General features: G+C 40.8%; 1 protein-coding gene across 4 annotated transcripts in view; it reads left to right on the plus strand.

Annotated features, from left to right (window-relative positions):
- The window catches only part of RNF38 (ring finger protein 38), a 107,333-nt gene that overhangs the window by 50,838 nt on the left and 35,110 nt on the right, over positions 1-21,385 (plus strand). For 2 of the 4 annotated variants that reach the window (XM_056513117.1, XM_056513118.1), the window contains one exon: positions 3,632-3,702. In XM_056513117.1, the coding sequence (XP_056369092.1) occupies positions 3,632-3,702 (71 nt within the window). Of the gene's footprint in view, positions 1-3,631; positions 3,703-8,968; positions 9,099-9,223; positions 9,283-21,385 lie in introns of those variants that run through there. The other 2 variants (XM_056513120.1, XM_056513119.1) reach the window with 2 other exon arrangements.

Here is a 21,385-nt window from a genome sequence, read left to right on the forward strand (position 1 = left end):
TTACCTCTAACTTTTCTGTTGTAACAGCAAAGCATTCTGTTTACTCATTAAATAACTTCTTGTTTGCAGTTTGAAAGGTTCTTGAATTTAGATGGAGCATCTAAAATCTAAATAATGTGCCACAGGTAGAGAAACATTGTTGACTAGCACATGATGGTAACCTGCAGGAGTGGTTTGCATTATTTTGTTGGAAGTTGAGGCTCCTAGACCACAGATAATTTCACCTCCCTTCCTTGAATCTTTTCAAGCAGACTAGCCATCCATGGCTGTATCTCACCATATATACATAAATATAAATATATATATGTACTCCATTCAACTCACAGGTTTTTTTAAAGGGACTCTTTTAATTAAGAGTCTGAATTTAATGCAATTCAGACTTTGCTTCCATGCATTTCCTACTTTCCAAATCTAGTCTGCAAATCAAATGCTTAGCCCAGAACTTGTCTGATTCATGCAAGTTAGTAAGACTCAACAGCTTCACTCCAGATAAAGTAGGTTTAATAGTGCAGGTGTCATACCCAAATTATTTCCTAATGAGACTGGTGCTGGAGAGTCAGTGAATGTATTAATCAGTGTCATTTATTTAAGCAATGAGATACTTCCAGTAGCTCTGAAGTTACTGAGCTAAAAGGTTTGAATTTACACTTCTTTTTCCCTTGGACTAGCATTGTGCGTGTTTGGATGATTTAAACTGGCAAGCATGAAGCAGGCCTTTCAAACCTGATACTGATTATCTTTTTATTACAATGCAGAAGTTAGACAGAGCCCATAAAGTTCTGAAGATTCTTTCTGCTGTTCAGTTTAATATGTGGGTTTACAAGAAAAGCAATCCCTTTCCAGTGGCAGCTGGGGAGTGCAGCACACTCTTTCTTGCTGTTCCAAAAGAACTGATGTTTTTCCTGGAGTGCAAGTCATAATACTAAACTGGGTATCTCACTTTATTTGAAGAAGGGTGTGCAAAAGAATTTAACAGTTTAAAGAAGTTATATATGTACATATAGTGCATCAATTGCAGGGCATTACCGTCTACCCTGTCTGATACTGGTAATGGTGAAGGGATGCCTGATCTGATGTTTCGTGTATGCCTGCTGTGTTTTGGTGGTGTCTTACCATAAATCTTTCATGACTTAGGCTTTAGAAGCTGTGAGTCTGAGAAAACCAACTAGCTGTTACAAAGTGCCCTATTACTTGCACAGTGTGGAAATTGCCTTCAATTGTGGGAGAAAGGAAGTTCAAGCTTGAGAAAATGATGGGCATTAGACCTCAGAGTTGCATCTCCTGAGCACAGTAGCAAGGAAGTGCATTTGGGAAGGTCCTGTGGGCAGGACCACATTCTGCCCCTTATGTAGAAGTCTCGATGGCATTTTCCCCACTCTGTCAGCTTTGCAAAAATAATTCTTCAGTCAGAATTAAAGCTTTGATTGTAGTAGCACTCAGATATGCTAGCCCTGGAGTGTAGCTAGTCTTGAGTTGGTCTGAAATTCCCTGTCAATTTGGGGATAAGAGAGTTTAACTGAGTTTGTATCTACTCCCTGCAGTCAGTGCAATGCAAATTGACTTTTGTTCCTTTCAGTCCTCTGGCATCTTTACGGTTAAACAACAATTGAAAAGTCTTTGACACAGACTAGAGAGCTGCTGAGGTCATCTTTTGAGATTCTGACTCTGATCTTCCTTGCAGGTGGGTGAAAGGTCTTCAGGTTTGTCTGAGTGCCATCTGTCAGAAAGAAAATGCTTTAAAAACATAATAACTCAGTTATTAAAAACTGCTTTTATATTTTATGTGTTATATATATATATAAATATTTTCTAAGATCAGAAAACTCCTACAGGATTTCCTGACCATGTAACCCAACATTATAGATATGTACTGTCATGACTGATGTGTCCCTATCTTCAGATCTGTTACTTTTGTTGGCCCCATTCAAGGAACTGCATTATCAATGCTGTCTTTGGTGTAAACCCTTTCCTGAAGGCAGCTTTTGGTGAGGCTGTTGGTGAGGTCAGCCAGCTCACTGGTGCAAAGCAGCCAGGATGTGTGTAATGCCTTCACTCTTTGCAGTTAGGAATTGTGTCATGTCTTGCCTTTGTACTGTATGATACAAAAATGAAACAAAAATGTCATAAAGGCCATGAATAATCCTGTAAAGAGAAAAAAAATAATTTAAAGGAAAATATTGCCATATTCTCTGCAAACTGCACTTGATTGAGTTTGACTGAAATATGTAGATAAAACCCAAGCTAGAATTTTTTTTTTTTTTTTTTTGCTAGTATGGATATTGTTAGAATTGAAGGTGACATTATGAAAACTGATGAGCTGCCCAGCTGTCTTATGTTGCTCTAACTGGAAGCTCTGCTATTGGAGCTGTGTTGCTACTGCTGGTGTCCTTTATAGCTAGAAAAAAGTTAGCTTACCATTGTGATGGTTTGTGTGATCACTGTTCGTGCAAAGCCTATCTGTAAATCATATAAAGTAGCCTGTAATGCATGGTCCACATTTATGAGTTTTAATTTGTTAGGGAGTAAGTTTTAGGAATTTCACCTCTGGAAATTCATTATCCACAAGTGTAGATGCCTGAAAAAAAAGTTTATATTTTAAAAGTGGTATTTGTTGTAATTTGGCTGAACTTAATTACTTTTTGTTGCCTATTTCCTTATTTTAAACCAATTCAACAGATTGTATTTTACATCAGTTCTTCCTCTGGGGTAATGGGCAGAAAGATATCAACCTTTACCTTTAACAGTGTGTTCTTCTGGGTTTTGTAGCTTGCATTTGGGCTAAAACTGATTCCAGTTTAAAGAAAACATGTGGAGTGTTTGCAGCGAAACACTTGCAGTTTGCATAATTCTAAATCAAGTGGGAGGGCAGCACTGCATATTTCTAACAGTTTAAAACTGGTTCTTTTTTCCATTTTTACATTGAAACTTTAACTGCATAGTGATTTCTTCTTTGCCTTCCCTTCCTACAAAAAATACATAGTATGATCATGCTCTACTGCAGTTCAAGCCAGTACAATGACTCCTGTGGAAAAATAATCTTTTTTCTGAAGTAGTAAGTCAGAAAGAAGCTTTCATATATTCCTTGGACTGAAATCTCAGGACTGGGGTAAGCCTTTGTAGGGGTGTACTGTCCCTTTTATTCCTAGGCATAAAGAAACTTGTATGGAAACATTAAGCAGGCAGAAATCTCATTATAAGAAAACTGGACTCAGTTAAAACTTTGACCTTGGAATTTTCCTCTTTTATTCTTAATGTATTGGTGGAATGAGCCAGCTGGTTTGTGGTTACCCAGGGTGCTGCAAATGTTGTGTAGTATAGTAAATAAACTTGAACTGCATAGCTTCTCCTTATTTGTATATTTGCATATGTACTTTACTGCATTTGTTTGTTTTAGATTGATGAACTAGCTATAATTTTATTCTGTTAAAAGGTCTTAAAAAATATATGTGAAGACATTGGCACACTTGTAAAATGTCTCTCTGATGCTTATTCTGTTATCAAACCTAGTTGTTTGGCAACTAAATCTCGGAGGAAAGAAAGGTTGCTAAATTTATCTTTATTTTTTTTGTATTCACAGAAATTGGGTTATCATTTTAGTTACTTTTTTCTTCCTTCCCTCCTTGTTTTCCAGGTAGTATTGGTACATCGTTTCAATGCCACTCAATCCATCAAGATCACATTTGTACTGATGACAGTGACAAGGTGAGATTTATGTGAATGTTTCATTCACAAGATGCATATGCATTGCAGGGTTTTTATATATTGATTTTACTACACAAAGATGTACTGTTTTGCAGATGTAGCAGTCAGTTTTCAGAGTTTTTTTTTAACTGCGTCCAGCATAATAAGATATATATTTTTCCTTAGACAATCTTTTAGATAGGTAATTATCTTCAGTATTTTTATTTTTGTTTCTATTCCTTTGCTGTTCTAAATGTTTGTGATTTGCCATATTGACACCATGAGTTAATAAATAACAGCAATGGTTTTGCCAATTTCTAGATAGGTAGGAGGTCTCGTTTCTTCTGACTTTAGATTCTGATTTAGCTAAATGTTCAAAGCTTTATTTACTTTTTATTTTTCCCTTTTTCTTTTTTTTTCCCCTTCTTCACAGAAGCTTCACAGAATTTTTTGTTCAGTGGTGCATCCTCAAAATAGCAAGCTGTCTAGTTGTGTGCATGCGTTTCCCTAACCTCTTTTTTGGCACATTTGGAGATGAGTTTGCTTGGGGTCAGTAGAGTACTGGGTATTCGATGTTCAGTGATACTTGGATCACTGCTGTAATTGTGGCATACAGAAAGGAGTAGTTTTGACACTGAACTGCTTGTGAGACCGGCTGTTGATGGTTTTTCCTTAAGCTTTATTGTCTGTAAATGCTGATAAACTTTAGTTCGACATGTAATGTGTTCTTACATTGTATGCAAATAGGACACATCATAGTAAACTAACTTTTTGGCTTGACATGCCTGGAAACAGGCAGGTATTGGTCAAATTTTACACAATTTTTATTGGGAAGTGAAATGCAACCTGTATGGCACACTGCCTTAATAAGTGCACTAATCATTGTGCTTTGAAATTCTGGAGTAAGTTAATTTTATAATTGTTCCAGCTAGAGTTGTTTTCAGAAAGAGTTTCTTTTACTGATCTACTGCCTTACTATCTTGGTTTTCTTCTCTCACTTTCCTTCCTCCACTTTTGTGGGGATTTTTTTGTTTCTTTGTTTTGTTTTGTTTTGTTTTGTTTTGTTTTGTTTTGTTTTGTTTTGTTTTGTTTTGTGGAGGTTTTAGGTTTTTTGTTGTTTTTTTTTTTTTTTTTTTTGGGGAGGGGTTTTGTTTGGGGGTTTTTTGTTTGTTCTCTTTTTTCTTTTGTTTTAGTGTGTATGTATATTTGCTTTCTTGTTGGGGTTTTTCGGTGGGGGTTAGGGTTTTTTTTATGTGGTTTAGTTTTTTAGTTTAATTTTATTTTTCAGTACCACCCTAGATTTGGTTACTGGTTCGCCTTACAGATACTGATCTCACATGCTATCCAACATGGCCAACATTATTTTAAATTTCCATTTGATTATCTGGTTAGCTATATTCAACGGTATTCACTGCTGTGTTTTTTGGTCCTTGTGTACTCTGCACTGGAAGGTTGTTTAGTGAGGAATGGGTGGGGGAAATTTCGTTTCAGAGCCATCCTAGTGCACCAGCCTAACCATTCTCCTTTTGTGAGTCATTACATGGAAGAGCATTTCTTGTGTTACAGTGATTGTCTTCCCTTAATTTTATTTCGACAATTTTATCACAATTAAAACTGGTTTAAATCTTGTTGGAAAATCTTTGTTAGGTGGTTTGGGGCAGGGGAATAGGAAGGGATGTGGCAGCTTATCTGGTATAAATTTCAGCAGAGTGATTGTCTGGCACCCCACTTGCCTCCATATTAATAGAGGAATTGGGACAAATGTTATTTTTTGTATATTTAGAGGTGGTGAAAGAAAATAATCTTTCTTATTGGGGTTGATTCTGCACCAATTGAGGAAGAACTTCCAACTGTAAATTTTAGTGAAGTAGAACTAGTAAAAAAAAGAATTAATGTGGGTTTGGGTCTGTTTAAAAGACATATTTTTCCCTCAGGTGTCAGGTTTATTTGGTAAGAGTTTTGATTTTTCTGTAAGAATACGTGAAGCTGTCTGACTTGGATTTTATAGGAAATTTTTGTTGATTCCTTGATTGTTTGGAGAAACAATGAACAGTCCTCTTGTCCAGGTCCCTCTGGATGGCATCCTGTCCTTCAGGAGTGTCAACCACATCACTCAGCTTGGTGTCATCGGGAAATGTGATGAGGGTGCACTCGATCCTTTCATCTGTGTCAGTAATGAAGGTGTTGAATAGCACTGGTCCTGATACAGATCCCTGTGGGACTCAGCTTGTCACTTATGTCCATTGGGACTCTGAGCTTTTGGTCATTACCCTCTGGATGCCCACTGATTGGGATTGTTGGGTTTTTTCCAAAGGGTTTGTGTATATTGAGATACTTCTTTAAAATTGTAAGTAATGCTTCCTAAAAGTAGTCTGTACTAGGGTACAATTGCAATCCCCTATCACTCTGTGCTTGTATTCACATATGCCTACATTCTTGTGTCAGTTTGGGCACAGTTTCCACTGTGAATTACTTTGAAAATTGGGGTTTGATTTATTCTGCCATTACTGAGATATACCGCCTGTTCATTTTCCTATGTATATAATTTAATTTATATTAAATGCAGGATTAAATTGATTTATCTACAAATTTATTAATTGTTGGGCCTTTTTGTATTTTAGAAACTTTATTAAAGGGATGCATTTAAAATATTTTGACATGTCTTTGAGTTAGTCAACAGGCATATTACAGCAAAATAATTTACTACTTTTTTCCTGATTGCACATAACTGTTTTTTGCATTTTAGAAGAAATATATAGGTCCATATTTGACTTGCAATCTACATATATTTTAGAGTAGTTTCTCCACAAACCCAGTTGTCATTTTCTGGACCACAGCATGAGAAAAGTTCTACACCACACATGCTAAAGGAATGCTGCAATCTTAATGAAAACAATTCCCAGGCTTCCACCCCAGTTACTTGATTTTGTTGATTTGGCACATGACAATCTTGAATTCACATTCAGTGACATCAGCAGGAAACCAGTCTAAGATTTTTCATGTGTAGGCTCACTGCATTAAGAGAGATGTGTCATTGTTGAGAACATTATTGGTAGAACTAAGAACTTGTCTAATTTTGTAGCACCAAAAGCAAAGCTTGTCTTACAGAGAAATCTAATACAGCATAGGTATAAAATACATTTCCTATTTTACCTGGTGTAGCAAAGTGATTAGAATTGAGTTTTATTTAAAAATAATTGTTGCTTTGGCAGTGGGAGCTTTTAAATCTTAGTGTGAGAGTCAGGGCACCATTTCTTTCATGTTTGTAATTTCTTCGATTTTTGCTTTAAAGTATTAAATAAAAGCTGAATGAGTTTCTTTATTGAGCACAGCAATTAGGGAAAGGTACTTGTAAGAAGGAACTGGTATTCCTTGGTATATTACTGTAATGCTCAAACAGTGGATTCCTACTAGCATTAGAGATAAATGCAAGTGTATCATTCTGCAGAGCCTTTCAATTGCACTAAGTTTATCTTTAAAAATTCCTTTTTTGTCCCTTGGGTGTCTGTTTCATCAGTGATGTGCTTCCATTAAAGAATGCCAACTCATCTTGAAAAGAATGTCCAAAGATGCAGCCCTTTACTACTAACATCTCTTTCACAGATCTTACCAAGTTATCTCTTCCATGCAGTTAAAAACCAAACTGACCACCTAGTAGCAATGACCAAAAAAAAAAAATCACTATGGGTCAATCCGGTGGATTTTTTTCTACTACTACTGAGGGGTTGGTAATTGTACTTTGCTTTTCTCCTTTTTAGCTTATTTTCATTTTAGTTTCACAGTATGTAAAGAATTTTTTTCGCTTTTTGGTACTTACAACTGAAATACGTAGCTACATAATTTATTTTACTGTTTCTAACCTTTAAATTTTCCAGCTTTAGTTACTACATTGTCCACACACGTTGTGTGTCACCTGCTTGAGGTGACCCTGCCTTGACAGGGGAGTGATCTCCAGAGGTCCAACCCTAACAAATCTGTGCTTTATGAACTTAACTTTCATTTCCCTGTCTTAATGACATCATCATGGACATCAGGTACTCAGCCTGTCAACTCATTAAAAAAGATGTTTTCACAAGGGAAGTATTTTTAAGTTCTAGTCTTAAAGAAAAAATTATCAGCTTTGTGTTTCACTTTGGATAGTGCAGTGTCTGTTAGCACAAGCTTACGAAATTCACACACAGCTGAACAAAAAACTGATTCACAAATTCAGGTATTTGAAGGACCCATCACATTCATTTATGTATTATTTATTATATAGGACTGCATGCACCTCTTGTGGTGAATGTGTGAAGGGCAGTACATAGAAAAATAGGAGGAATTTCTTTTGCCTCTTCCAATTTCAAAACTAGAAAATTTTCTCGTCCAATTAGTAACAGGTCAGATTCATTCCTCATGGTATTGTCACATCCCCACACCCACACACTCTCAGTTCATTCTGTCTGTGTTTACTGAGCAGTTTTATGTCTTTTTCATTTCACCTCTGGCAGCTGCAAGGATGTAATTTACCAAATTTCAACCACTTTTATGCCTAGTGAGTCATCTCTTTTAGAACGTTAATTCTTTATATCTACAGCAAGTGGTTTGTTTTCCTGGCTCAGAGCTGGGAAAAACTTTAGTTAGGCTGAGGTAGAGAGTGCAAGGAGGTTTGAAAGGTGATAAATAAGGCGGTAATATCTTATTTTGAGGGCAACAGCTCGAGGGAAAAACTTCTGCGAGGCTCCGTTTGCTCCCGCTGCTGATCAGGGCTGCGTCCTGAGCTCGTATCCGTGCGGCACCGTCAGCAGAAGGCTGATCCTGTTACTCCAGCGACTCTGGAAAGGAGGGCAGAGGCAGCTGGGGGTCGGCCTCCTCAATCGACAGAACCAGAGGACGTGGCCTGAATTCAGCTGCGCCAGGGGAGGTTCGGGTGGGACACGAGGAAGGATTTCTTCAGAGGGTGTCGGGCATTGGAACGGGCTGCCCTGGAGTCGCCGTCGCGGAAGGTGTTTAAGGAAAGACTGGACGTGACACCCGGTGCCGCTGTGTGGTTGAAGAAGGAGATGGGCCGCAGTTGTGCCCCGCGATCCCGGCGCTCTCTCCCGCCGCAGCGAGCGCCGTGACCCTGCGAAACCGAAACTAAAACGGGGCTGCCGAGGCCGCGCCTTCACCGCGGCGCGCAGGCGCACTGGGCGCGCGGCCGCCGCCGGGCGCAGACAAAGGACGCGCCGCGCCGGGCGTGGTGTGACGTCACCGGCCAGCGGGGAGTGACGTCACCGGCGCGGGGGGCGGGGGCCGCGCTCCCGGAAGCGCTGGCGGAAGGGTCGGGCCCGGCCCGGGGCGGCCGCGGCGGCCCCCAGGTGCAGGCGGGGCGGCGCAGGCGAGGCGGCGGAGGCGGGGCAGCCCCCGCGGGAGCCGCGGCGGAGGCGGCGGGGCCGCAGGTACCGGCGGGGGAGCGGCGGGAGCGCGGGGCGGGGCCGGCCGGCGCCGCCAGGTGCCCACGGCTCCTCAGCCGGGGAGGGGAAGGCGCGATCTGGCGGCGGCGCCGGGCCGCCCTCCTGCCGGTAGAGGCAGAGGAGGCCGTGTGGCCTGGGCCGGCGGGGGCCGAGCTTCCTCGCCCGCGAGGTGGGCGAGAGCTGGGGAAGGGATGTGGTTGTCTGATCTTGTGAGAATTGCTTTATCTGCTTTGGTGGAACTGGAACCTAAAAATTAGCAAACTTTCCAGGACTGAGATGCTGGTGCTGTCCTCAAGACAGGCGGGTTAATGTGCAAGGCGGTAGCGAGTGTTTCTGAAGCACTGAACGTCCTCCCATCCGTATGGTAAAATGACTTCTCTAGGTATCTGTAATGCCCTTCAATTAGTCAAAAGAACAACTGTTTAAGGAAACATTCATTTAGCGAGCGTATATGGTTAGGGCATTCGGTGTTTTTCAGTATGCATGAGTTAACCTATTCCTAAAAAACACAGAGGGGATTTATATTTTTTATGCTTGAACAGTAAAGTTGCATCTCGTTTTCATAAGATGTTTTTAAACTGACTGTGCATTGACGTCTTCTTAGCTGAGGACAAATTGTAACTGTGTAGGGCAGGTAGTTTAGTTATTATTTACACAGAAGTTCATTGAACTGGAAGTCATGGCAAGGTTTATGAATGTATAGCATTTGCATTTTGAGGTTTTCGGAGGTAGTATTTGAAGCAGACGTGCATTTTCTGGGAAGTTCTTTACATGTAGAGTGGGGCAACTATAATGTTAAGATGAGCAGGATTACTAGGAGTCTGCCTTATTCAAGTATTGAATAGAATTACATTACACAATTTGATCTGGTGTTGCTGGTGATGTGCTTATTCTTGAATGTCATTCACTGAAGCAACTGCTTTGGTTTCATTTGCCAAATTTATGGTATTTATCCACATCAAGGAAATCTTGTTACCTGCTGACCCAACAGACTCCTTAGACTGCTTCTCGTTGCATTATATTACATTACTTTTCTTACCTTCAAGGGGGTATTGTGGCTGTGATATTAGAGACTCACTGTTCTGAGAGAGGAAAAAATTCCATTTGGATACTAATGTGTGCAGTAAGAAAAAGGAGGGTGCAGACATTAGACAATTAAGTATGAGATGGAAGAACAAATAGCTTCTATAGCAGGTTTTTTGTCTAGTGATAGTTCACAATGTTTTTGGTCTTCCTTAATCACCAAATCTCTGGCAAAAAATAAAATGTATGCATACGCAGAATAACGAGAAGAAAGTTTTCAGTGAATTGTTACTGGGAGTTACACTGCTTGTGAAAAGTGTTAATTGTGAAGAGTTGTATGTAAATAAAAGGGTCTTAAAAAGTAATGATATTATAATCTCCTTTGTGAATCTTACTTTGTTATCTCATGGACTTACTGAGTAGGTTAAACATAATTTGATTCTCATCTGGTTCACTTTGTGGGGTTTTATAATTAATAGAAGTATAATAAACACTGAATTGAAGTTGCCTGTTGAACAGTCTTTGCTTTGTACCCGCAGTGGTGTGGAAGTCACAGTATATAATTGTCTTTTCTTTTTCTGAAGTACAAGGATATGGCTCAGAAACTGATATTAGTTGAATCAGTCACTGTTGTGATTTGTCACAATTTGTGAGGTTTATGTGTCAGCGTATCTAACTATGTTTTTTTAATATGGCTTATTGACATAATAAGAGATAACTTGTGATTTAAAGTGGACTGCTGATGAAGTCAAGTTACTTTTTCAGCTCTTTGCTAAGAAAGTCTTTTAAGAGTTGTGATGGTTTTTATGCAAGGTCTGGCTAAAATATAAAACTTCTGTGGTTAAGGAGGGAAGTTAATTCTTCAGACCTATCTGCTGTTGAATTGTAGTCTTTTACTGTGAAACTGTAGTGTTGTCTTAAGTCAAAGCTGTCACACATGCTTATTGGTAGAGACTACACAGGCTGAATTGCTGGGGGTCTAATGAGCGTTTGTACAGAGCAGGTCTTTGACTTAAAAAGTTCTCATGTTGTCTTTGTGTGTAGCTTTACTATCCCCACCTCCCCTTGCCTCAGGAGGATTCGAAAGTCCGAAATAAGGGTCAAGGAAAGATACAGAACTTATTTTTTTTTATTTTTAGTCAGAAAGTTGTTTTGACTGTGGAGGAGTGCTTCTCATGGCAGCGGGTAGGTTCCTCTTTTATTAAGCTCGCGAAGATAAGGAAACTTGTTTTGCTTTTTGGTGCCCTCTACTGATGTCTGTTTGTCAGAACATTGAAAGCTGGTCCTGGTTTTGGCTTTTAATAGCACTGAATGCTAACAACAGCAGCTCTTTAAGAGCAGTGCAAAGGGGAAGGAGAGAAGGGAAGCCCTTTTACACCTTGAGTATTTTGGTATTTGCCTTCCAGCCAGTTTGTCTGGATTGCACTGGAACTGTACCTCACCTAATAGAAAAGTAAGTAAGCAGCATATATCTGACTCAGTGTCTTCTGATGGCATTGTAGCAGTAGAAAGACTGATTCCTTTGCTTTTTTCCTCTCAGGAAAATGGGGACATTCTTTCTTTAATGTCTGCAATTCCTAGTTCTCAGTAAATACATTCCAGGTTTGCTCTCTTAGAATTTTTTATTTCCGTGTTTATTTTCAGTAACTGTACTTTTTTTGTATTTCCCACTACTGTCTCAGATACTTCAAAAATGCCCAGTGCTTCATGTGAGCACCACTACATAGGCTGTGCTTTGCTTATTTTCTGTTTAAGTAGCTCTTTCATCTTATTAGTCTTGCAGTTTTGTTCCTGTTGCAAAATCTGTGAATACCTCTGTCCTAGAAAAACTCAGAAATTGCATTAAGTCAGCTACATTGTCTATAAAGAACCTCTTACCTTAGCCTTGTGGTGTGTCTTTGTCAGCTTTGTTAATTTCTGAGAGAAGTGGCCAATTTTTTTTTTTTGTCACACTGCAGTAACTAACAGTAAATTGTGTGAGAAGGAATGAGAACATTCATGGCACAATTTTTGGTGCTGCTGAGCAGATGCTCTGTCTGGCAGTCTTCACGAAAGCTTTAGGAGATGGCTTTCTAGGCAAAAATTTAGGACTTTTCTTTCTTATTCAGGTTGTTTAGATTACCTGTGTTGGGACTGTTCTTTAAAAAATTTCAGATGGGATAGATATTTTTGATGAGCTGCATTTTCAGAATTTGATTCTTGGACATTAATCTTGCAAGGAGATTTAAGACTATTTTGTTAGCAAGTGCTAAGGGAGGGCATTTATGTTCTGTCTTCTGCGTTTGTGTCTTCGGAAAAATCAGAACTGAATATAAAGCAAGATGAGAAATGAAGAGATGGGAGATTCAAAAGACTAGAAAATTCATTTAAAGTAGTGTTCTGGAAGGAACTTGTGAAGACGAGTAAGTTCCAAGTGGGTGAGTATGCCTTTGGGAAAAAAATTCAGATGTGGGCACAAAGGACCTGGTAAAACTAATAGACATTTAGTAATTTTGTATGTGGAGCTCTACTGAGCATAGATTAGAGATCATATATGAAGTTTTCTTCCTCTATACTTAATTTTCTTACTGTATCAGAGAACAGCCAGAGCACTTTTTCTCAAATTCAAGTAGAGAGACCTAGTATAGTGTTTGTATTCTTTGGCTGTCCTTCCTATAAGTGAATGTTTATGTGTATCTGTTGTTTTGTTCAACACTGGGCAGGACTTGAGAATGTTTTAAAAAAACCCACATCTCACCAAATTTCTTACATGGTTTTAAGTTTTTAATGCTTTTGTTTTTTCTCCTTATGAAAAGTGTGAGATAAGGTTTAAGAAGCAAGTCAGCAAACCATGCTTATTTGAATGTGTCTGGGGAAGAGAGGCTTGTGTTTCTTTGCATATCATCTAATGTGTGTCAAGTGGTTTGTTTTTTATTTGCCCTCCTTTGACTTTGTGTGGGAATAATCTTATTTTCTAAAGTAAAAAGAAAAGATCTACACAAGTAGAAGCTGTTTTTTGAAGCTGAGGACCTGCAATGTTTTGTTATATATTCCTTACTTTGTTTAACTTAGCAGAAAATGCCAATTCTTTCTTGGTTTTGTAATTTCAAATAATTTGTTGCTTGCATTGATGAGTGAGTTCTTTACCCATGACATGACCTGTTTGATGACAGCCTCCCAGCATGTGTGTTTTGTAGGGGAAGAGGAACCAACTGCTGCTGCAGTAGTTAATATGTTAATAGGGCCTGTACTGAGTCTGACACATGTGAGAAAGGAAGTTCTGCAAGCTGCTGAGGGTAAAAGGTGTGTTCAAATCCCAGCTCTAGTGAAGAACATTTTTTTTTCCCCTAAGCTTTTTAAAGCAACTCATACTAATTTATCAAACCTGTTAATAAAAACTAAATTACATGTGTATATTTAAATCATGTAGTCTCTAATATATAGCATGTAGTCTAAATAGGATGAGCTTTGAGAAGAATAATAGAATATTTAAGTTGAAAAAGACCCATAAGATCATCAAGTCCAGCCATTAACGAACCTCATACTGTCAAGTCTAGCACTAAATTATATCCCTATGTCTATACATCTTCTTTATTACTTCCAGAGATGGTGACTCAGCTGCTTCCCTTGGAAGCCTGTTCCAATGCTTGATGATCATTCTGGTGAAGAAAATTTTCCTAATACCTGATTTAAACTATCTTTGGTGCAAACTGAGGTAATGTTTTCTTGTCTTATTACTTGGAAAACAGATCAACTCCCACCTTGCTGCAGCCTTTTTTTCAGGTAGCTGTGGAGAGACAAGGTGTTCTCTGAGTCTCCCTTCCTCCAGGTTAAATAACCCCAGCTCCTTCAGCTACTCCTCAGAAGACTTCACTGCAGACCTACTACATTCCGGCATCTGAGTAGTTGTGAGGGGTTCAGAACTGGACATAGTACTCGAGGTGTGGTCTCACCAGTGCCAACTACAGGAAAATCCCTGCCCTGGTCCTGCTGGCCACACTATGCTGATACAGGCCAGGATGCCATTGGCCTTCTTGGCCGCCTGGGCACATTCCTGGCTCATGTTCAGGGACAGTCAGTCAGCAGCCCCAGGTCGTTTTTGTTGGACACTTTCCAGACACTGCCCCAGCCTTAGCACTGCATGGAGTTGTTGTGACGCAATGGCAGGACGTGGCGCTGGGCTTTATGAACTTTGACCTCAGAACATTGCTACATCCTGTTCAGGCACATCTGCAGAGCCTTCTTACCCTCCAGCAGGTCAGCTTCTTCCCAGCTTAGTGCCATCTGCAGACTTACTGAGGAGTTACTTGATCACCTTGTCTAGTTTGTTGGTAGAGATGTTATTCAGGGCTGGCCCCAGTACTGAGTCCTGTGGAACACCACTTGTGAGTGGACCTCAACTGGATATGTAACTCTGTTCACTAGAATTCTCTAGACTGGGCCATTCAGCCAGTTCTTTACCAAGGAGATGGGGCATCTCTCTTAAGTCATGAGCAGCTGTGATCAGGAGTCCTAGATTGTGCTGTTTCTAAGAATAGTTCTGCAGTGTATCAGCATGCAATATTCTGTACTGTAGATAAATTTTTTTTTTTTTAAATATAGTTTAACAGAATGCCAATCATAACATCATGCTTGGTGACTCACTATAAATCACCCATAGGTGATGAAGAATTTACTTGTCCTGGACTGAATTCAGATTATTTAGATGATTTAGAAGTAAATTATCTGCCCAGTGAGCCTCTCAATTACGATTCATCTGTCAGATGGACCACATCAAAAAGTAAAGATGGGTAGTTGTAGGGGAGACTCTGTTCTGAGAGGAACAGAGGCCCCATATGCCAACCAGACCCGTCTCACAGGGAGGTGTGCTGCCTCTCTGGGGCCCAGGTATGGGATATCACTGAGAGACTCTTGGGCTGATCCAGCCTTCTGATTATTACCCACTGCTGATACTCCAGGCTGGCAGTGAAGAGACTGAAAAGAGGAGTGTCAGGGCAATTAAAAGGGACTTTAGGGCACTGAGTCAAGCGGTTGATAGGACAGGGGCACAGGTAGTTTTTTCCTCAGTCCCCTTGGTGGCTGAGATAAGCGGTGAAAGGAGTAGGAGAACTCACATCATTAACAAGTAGCTCAAGGGTTGGTGTCATCAGCAAAATTTTGAATTTTTTGATCATGGGGCAACTTTTATGACACCTGCCCTGCTGGAACCAGATGGGATCCATCTCTGAGTTAAGGGCAAAAGGTTTTTAGCTCATGAACTGGCAGACCTTTTTGAGAGGGCTTTAAAATAGGTTTGAAGGGGAAGAGGATTCAGCTGGGCTGTCTAGAAGGAGGTCCAACCAGGGTGGTAAGCCTGAATTCAGGGTGAAATCAGTAGCCCAGCTGAGGTGCCTGTACACCAATGCATGCAGCATGGGTAATAAACAAGAAGAGCTGGAAGCCATGGTGCAACAGCAGAGCTATGATGTAGATGCCATTGCAGAAACATGGTGGGATGATTCACAGAGCTGGAGCACTGCAGTGGATGGCTACAAGCTCTTCAGAAGAGACAGGAAAGGGTGAAGAGGTGGAGGGGTGGCCCTTTATATTAGAGAGGCTTTTGATGCCGTAGGTATTGAAACAAATGGCAATGAAATTGAATGCCTGAATTCAAGGGCAAGAATTACGGGCAAAACTAACAAGCCTGACATCCTACTGAAAGTCTATCCTTGTCCACTCAACCAGGAAGAAGAGGTGGACAGCTTATTCTGTAAGCAGCTGGTGAATGTGTCAGGATCATCAGCCCTCGTTCTTGCAACTTCAAACTGCCAGACATCTGCTGGGAACTTAATACAGCCGAAAAAAGGCAGTCCTGGAAGTCCTTAAAGTATGTGATGGGCAACTTTTTGATGTAGCTGGTGGGTGAGCCCATCAGGAGAAGGGCTGTGCTAGATCTGTTGTTTGCAAATAGAGATGGGCTGGTGGAAGATGGGGTGGTTGGAGGCTGCTTGGGGCACAATGATAATGAAATTACAGAGTTCTTGATACTTGGTGAAATTAGGAGGAGTATCGATAAGACTTTTACTTTGGACTTCTGGAGGGCAGACTTTGGCCTACTTAGGAGACTTATTCAGAGAGTTTCTCTGGAGGCAGCCCTTAAAAACAGAGGAGTCCAGGAAAGGTGGGTGTGCTTCAAAACAGAGATCTTGAGGGCACTGGAAACAGCTGTCCCTGTGTGCCAAAAGGTGAGTCAACAACATCCAGCCTGAATGGGCAATGAAGGTTTTGCAGGAATTTAGGAATTAAAAGAGGATGTATCATCTTTGGAAGGAGGGTCAGGTCTCTCAAGAAGTATTTAAGGGGGCTGCTAGAGCATGTAGGAAAAAAATTAGGCCAAAGCTCTGTTTGAACTAAAAATGGTGTCTTCTGTAAAAGATAATAAAAAATGTTTTTACAAATATATTAGTGGCAAAAGGAAGGGTCCAGCCTTTGTTCTCCATTGAATGTGGGAGGGAAGTTAGTAACTGCAGATGAGGAGAAGGCAAAAGTGCTTAATGCCTTCTTTGCCTCAGCCTTTAGTGGGAAGATGCTTGTCCTGAGGACAGGTGTCCTCCTGGGATGGTAGATGATGTCAGGAAGCAGAATGGTCCCCCTGGTATCCAGGAGCAGGCAGTCAGAGAACTGCTGAGCTGCTTAAATGTTCATAAATCCATGGGCCCCAATGGGATCCATCCCAGGGTAATGAGGGAGCTGGCAGATGAGCTTGCAAAGCCACTCTCCATTTACCAGTAGTACTGACTCAGTGGGGAGGTCCCAGATGACTGGAAGCTGGCCAGTGTGACACCCATTCATAAAAAGGGTGGGAAGGAGGATCCTGGTAGCTATAGGCCAGTTAGCCTGACCTCAGTACCTGGTAAGGTAATGGATCAGTTTATACTGAGTGCCATCACACAGCACTTACAGGATGGCCCTGTACAGGGTATCACACCCAGCCAGCATGAGTTTAGGAGGGGAAGGTCATGTTTGACCAACCTGATCTCCCTTTATGACCAAGTGACCTGCCTGGTGGATGCAGGAAAGGCTGTGGGTGTTGTGTACCTGGACTTCAGCAAGGCCTTTGGCACTGTCTCCCTCAGCACACTCCTGTAAAAGCTGCAGCCCATGGCTTGGACAGGAGCACTCTGTGCTGGGTTAGGAACTGGCTGGATGGCCGGGCCCAGAGAGTGGTGAGCAGTGCTGCATCCAGCTGGGGATCAGTCACCAGTGGTGTCCCCCAGGGATCTGTGCTGGGGCCAGTCCTGTTCAATATTTTTATTGATTACATGGATGAGGGTATTGATCTTCCATCAGTAAATTTGCACATGACACTAAGCTGGGAGAATGTGTCGATCTATTGGAAGGTAGGAGGGCTCTGCAGAGAGACCTGGAACGATTGGATGGATGGGCAGAGTTCAATAGGATGAAATTTAACAAGTCCAAGTGCCAAGTTCTGCATTTTGGCCACAATAACCCCCTGCAGCATTATAGGCTGGACAGAGGGGCTGAACAGTGCCCAGGCAGAAAGGGACCTGGGGGTGCTGGTCAACAGCCACTGAACCTGAGCCAGCAGTGTGCCCTGGTGGCCAAGAAGGCCAATGGCCCCTGGCCTGGATCAGGAATAGTGAGTCCAGCAGGAGCAGGGAGGTCATTCTTCCCCTGTACTCAGCACTGGTGAGGCCACACCTTGGGTGCTGTGTCCAGTTCTGGCCCCTCAGTTTAGGAAGGACCTTGAGACACTTGGGCACATCCAGAGGCTGGTGAGGGGCTTGGAACTCAAACCCTGTGAGGAATGGCTGAGGGAGCTGGGGTTGTTCAGCCTGGAGAAAAGGAGACTCAGAGGTGACCTCATCACTCTCTACAGCTCCCTGAAAGGTGGCTGTAATCAGGTGGGGTTGGTCTCTTTCACCAGGCAGCAGCTGACAGAACCAGAGGACACAGTCTCAACTGCATCAAGGGAAAATTAGGTTGGATATTAGGAAAAAGTTTTTCATGGAAAGAGTGATAAAGTACTGGAATGGTCTGCCCAGGGAGGTGGTGGAGTCACCATTCCTGGATGTGTTTAAAAAAAGATTGGATGTGGCACTTGGTGCCATGGTCTAGTTGAGGTGTTAGGGCATGGGTTGTACTTGATGATCTTGAAGGTCTCTCCCAACCCAGTGATTCTGTGAACTGTGTGAAGGGGAGAGTAAAGCCTTGGTACTTATTTCACCTGTGAAAATCTGCTTTCATGTGGAAAATTCTGTAGAATCTGGAAAGAATAAATTAAGTGTCATAAATAGAAGGACAGAACTGATGCACTGGGTGACAGGAGCCCTGTTTGGTGTTGGAGGCTGCTGTGACAACTGAAGGACAAGGGTTGCAGTTGTACTGTGTGCCATGAGGGATGTATTTTCTTCCTCATTCAGTGGCATCTCCTCAGAGGAAAAGGAAATTGGAAAAGGTAGAACTTAGAGTGCCTTATTCTTAGAATGAAGTATCTTGACCTCTGAGTTTTCAAGCCTGTGTTTTTAAAACAACTCTTTTAAGCTGTATCCTTTAAGACTGTTAATTTTGGTGGGGTTTTTTTGTTGTTTTTTTTTTTCACCAATAGCAGTATGGGTATATTGAAGACCATTCTGTTGTTAACATGACAGTTCAGTTGTACTGATCAGATAAGTAGGTAGGTGGGTTTTTTTGGATTCATTGTGTAGTTTCTAAAATGGATGAAAGGTATTTGTTGGGGCTTCAATTTTTTAGCAAGACAGAGAACATTAAGCAATGTAGAGAGAAAATTGTTGTATGAACTGAGAACACATAAAACTACATTACATATAGAAATTTTTAACAGTATGATGTGCTGACCAGATACTTCCATTTTTTGGTAATGCAGTTCAGCATTGTGATAACAAGCAACAACAGTGAAGGCAGCCAAGTATGAATATGTGTTACCACAGTAGAGGTCCAGTTACTGTTACTACGAGAGCCCAGTAGTGCTCTCACTAGGAACAGATGTCAAATGCTGATTTGTCCTTGTGCCTGTTGTGCACATCAGTTATAGTAGTGTGAGTAATGTTTTTATTGGTGTAAATATTTGGATGTTATTTTGGTGCTTTGTCAACAAATACCATCAGTGTAACATCCATTCACACAAATAAGATTTCAGTCTTCACTGCTCAAGTGATAGCTCATCCATTTACACATGCTGTGTTTCATATGTGTGTGTGCATACCTGTGTTCCTCTATATATGTGTAGTTTAATACAGGGGAAAAAATCTTGGAGTGGAAAGAGTGTGATGTTGGTTTTTTACTTGTAATGAATAAGCAACAGATTAAATATTCATCTTATTTATGGTGTTTTGACCTAAAGTAAAGCAAGTCTTTGTTGGACTGCCCAGTATGTCAGTGTTTCTTTTGCAGTAGGAGCCCAGAAGTGCATCCAGTACTCCAGATGCTATCTCCTAGAACTTTTGCAAGAATTCTCTCAGTTTGGCCTTTCTTTCAGTCACCTGCTTTTTTTGAAACATTTCCGTAGTACTGCTGTGTGATTTGCTATTGCATGCCTCAGGTCACAGTCAAACTTTGCATGGAGGATTTATTGTGAGTTCTGATTGCAGAAGAATAAGTTGGCTTTTGTGCCCACTGTCAGTAAATAATGACTTCATCCTGTTAGCCAGGAGTGAATTGTGCATTGCCAGAAAGATTACTGAGGCAGGTTCTTGGTACAGTTGTTAGCTATAGTTACAGCTATAACTGATATATAGCATATAATTGATATATACCATCATAGCATTGAAAGACAAAAAAAAGGGATGAACTTGCATCTTCTTTTTACCATGTCTGGTAATGTTGCTTTTGTTTTACAAATTGTGTTGCTTTTACTAAATATGTGGAAAGATCTGCTGTTCCACTGTCAGAAGGGCTCTTTAATTCACATGAATTACTATGAAACCCGATATATATACATATATATATAGAGCTGCTACAGAAAATTTTGTACTAGCAACCTGACATGGCTATTGAACATTGGTTTCAATTTTAAGATGTAGTGGATGTAGTGGCCAGTTTTCTTCTTACCGCATGACCATATATCAAAAGCAAGTTAAAGAAAGTATTGTAGGTTTCTCTTCAGAATGATGTACCTTTATAAGCATTATTCTCTGAATTGAAATACTTTCTTCAAAAGTCAACAGACATGTCACCAGGAGGGTGCATTTTTTTAACTGCCCTCTTTTAGATTTTGCTGTGGCTATAAGAAACAGTGTCATGCTTAGTGGTTTTTTTTTTTTCTCTGTTTGTGGAATTTTCATCCCAAGTACTAGTTACTGATTAATTTTCTTAATTCTCGACAGTGTGAGAATTAAAAAAAAAAAAAAAAAAAGAAAAAAAAAAGAAAAATGTTCTGAAGTGTAGAAAGAACTGATCTTCTTTTTGAATGTATCTCATGTATCTGGTGGTCAGTAGGGAACTGTAGATACTCACAGGGATACTTTGTGTGTCTAGGATACATCTTGAAATACCCGAAGTCCTATGTGAGTTGCACTTTGCTTCTTTCGCAGGAAAAAGGCTTCAAAAACCCTTGTGTTTAAGCCATACTTGAAAATCAACTGCAGAATCACAGTGGCTGAACTTGGAAAGGACTTCTGGAGGTCATCTGGTCCAGCTGTCCTGCTGAAACAGGCCTAGGTAGAGCTAAATGCTGAGGAGACAATGGCTTTTGAGATAATCCAAGGAGAGGGACTCCAGAGTCTCCGTGAAACCCCTGCCAGTGCTCAATCACTCTCCAGGGTAAAGAAGTGTTACTCATGTTCAAATGGAGCCTGCTGTGTCTCACTGAAGAGATAGCCCTGAGCATTCTCTTTTCTAGGCTGATCTGTCAATCCAAGGCTGTCTCAGCCTTTCTTTACGCAAGAGGTGCTCTAGCTGATTCATCATCTCTGTGACCCCTTATTGAACTCTCTAGTATGTCAGTGTTCTCTTGAGATGGGGAGCCCAGAACTGCACACAGTACTCCAGATACTATCTCCTAGGACTTTTGCAAGAATTGGTTCATTTTGGCTTTCCTTTCAGTCATCATCTTTTATTGAAACAGTTTGCAGATTTGGGAAGGTATGTGTTTCTTTGCTGCTTTTTTTTTATTAGACCATAGTCAGATTTCCCTTACTGTTCCTTCATCAGAAAGTTGTTTGTTATGTGCCCAGACAGCCTCATTTCCAAGTTGTGTTTTGGTCACAACTCTGAAGTCAAAGCTTGGGTAGAAAAAAATGGCTCTGAAT

Source organism: Oenanthe melanoleuca, chromosome Z, assembly GCF_029582105.1.
Source record: "Oenanthe melanoleuca isolate GR-GAL-2019-014 chromosome Z, OMel1.0, whole genome shotgun sequence".
NCBI lineage: Eukaryota > Metazoa > Chordata > Aves > Passeriformes > Muscicapidae > Oenanthe > Oenanthe melanoleuca.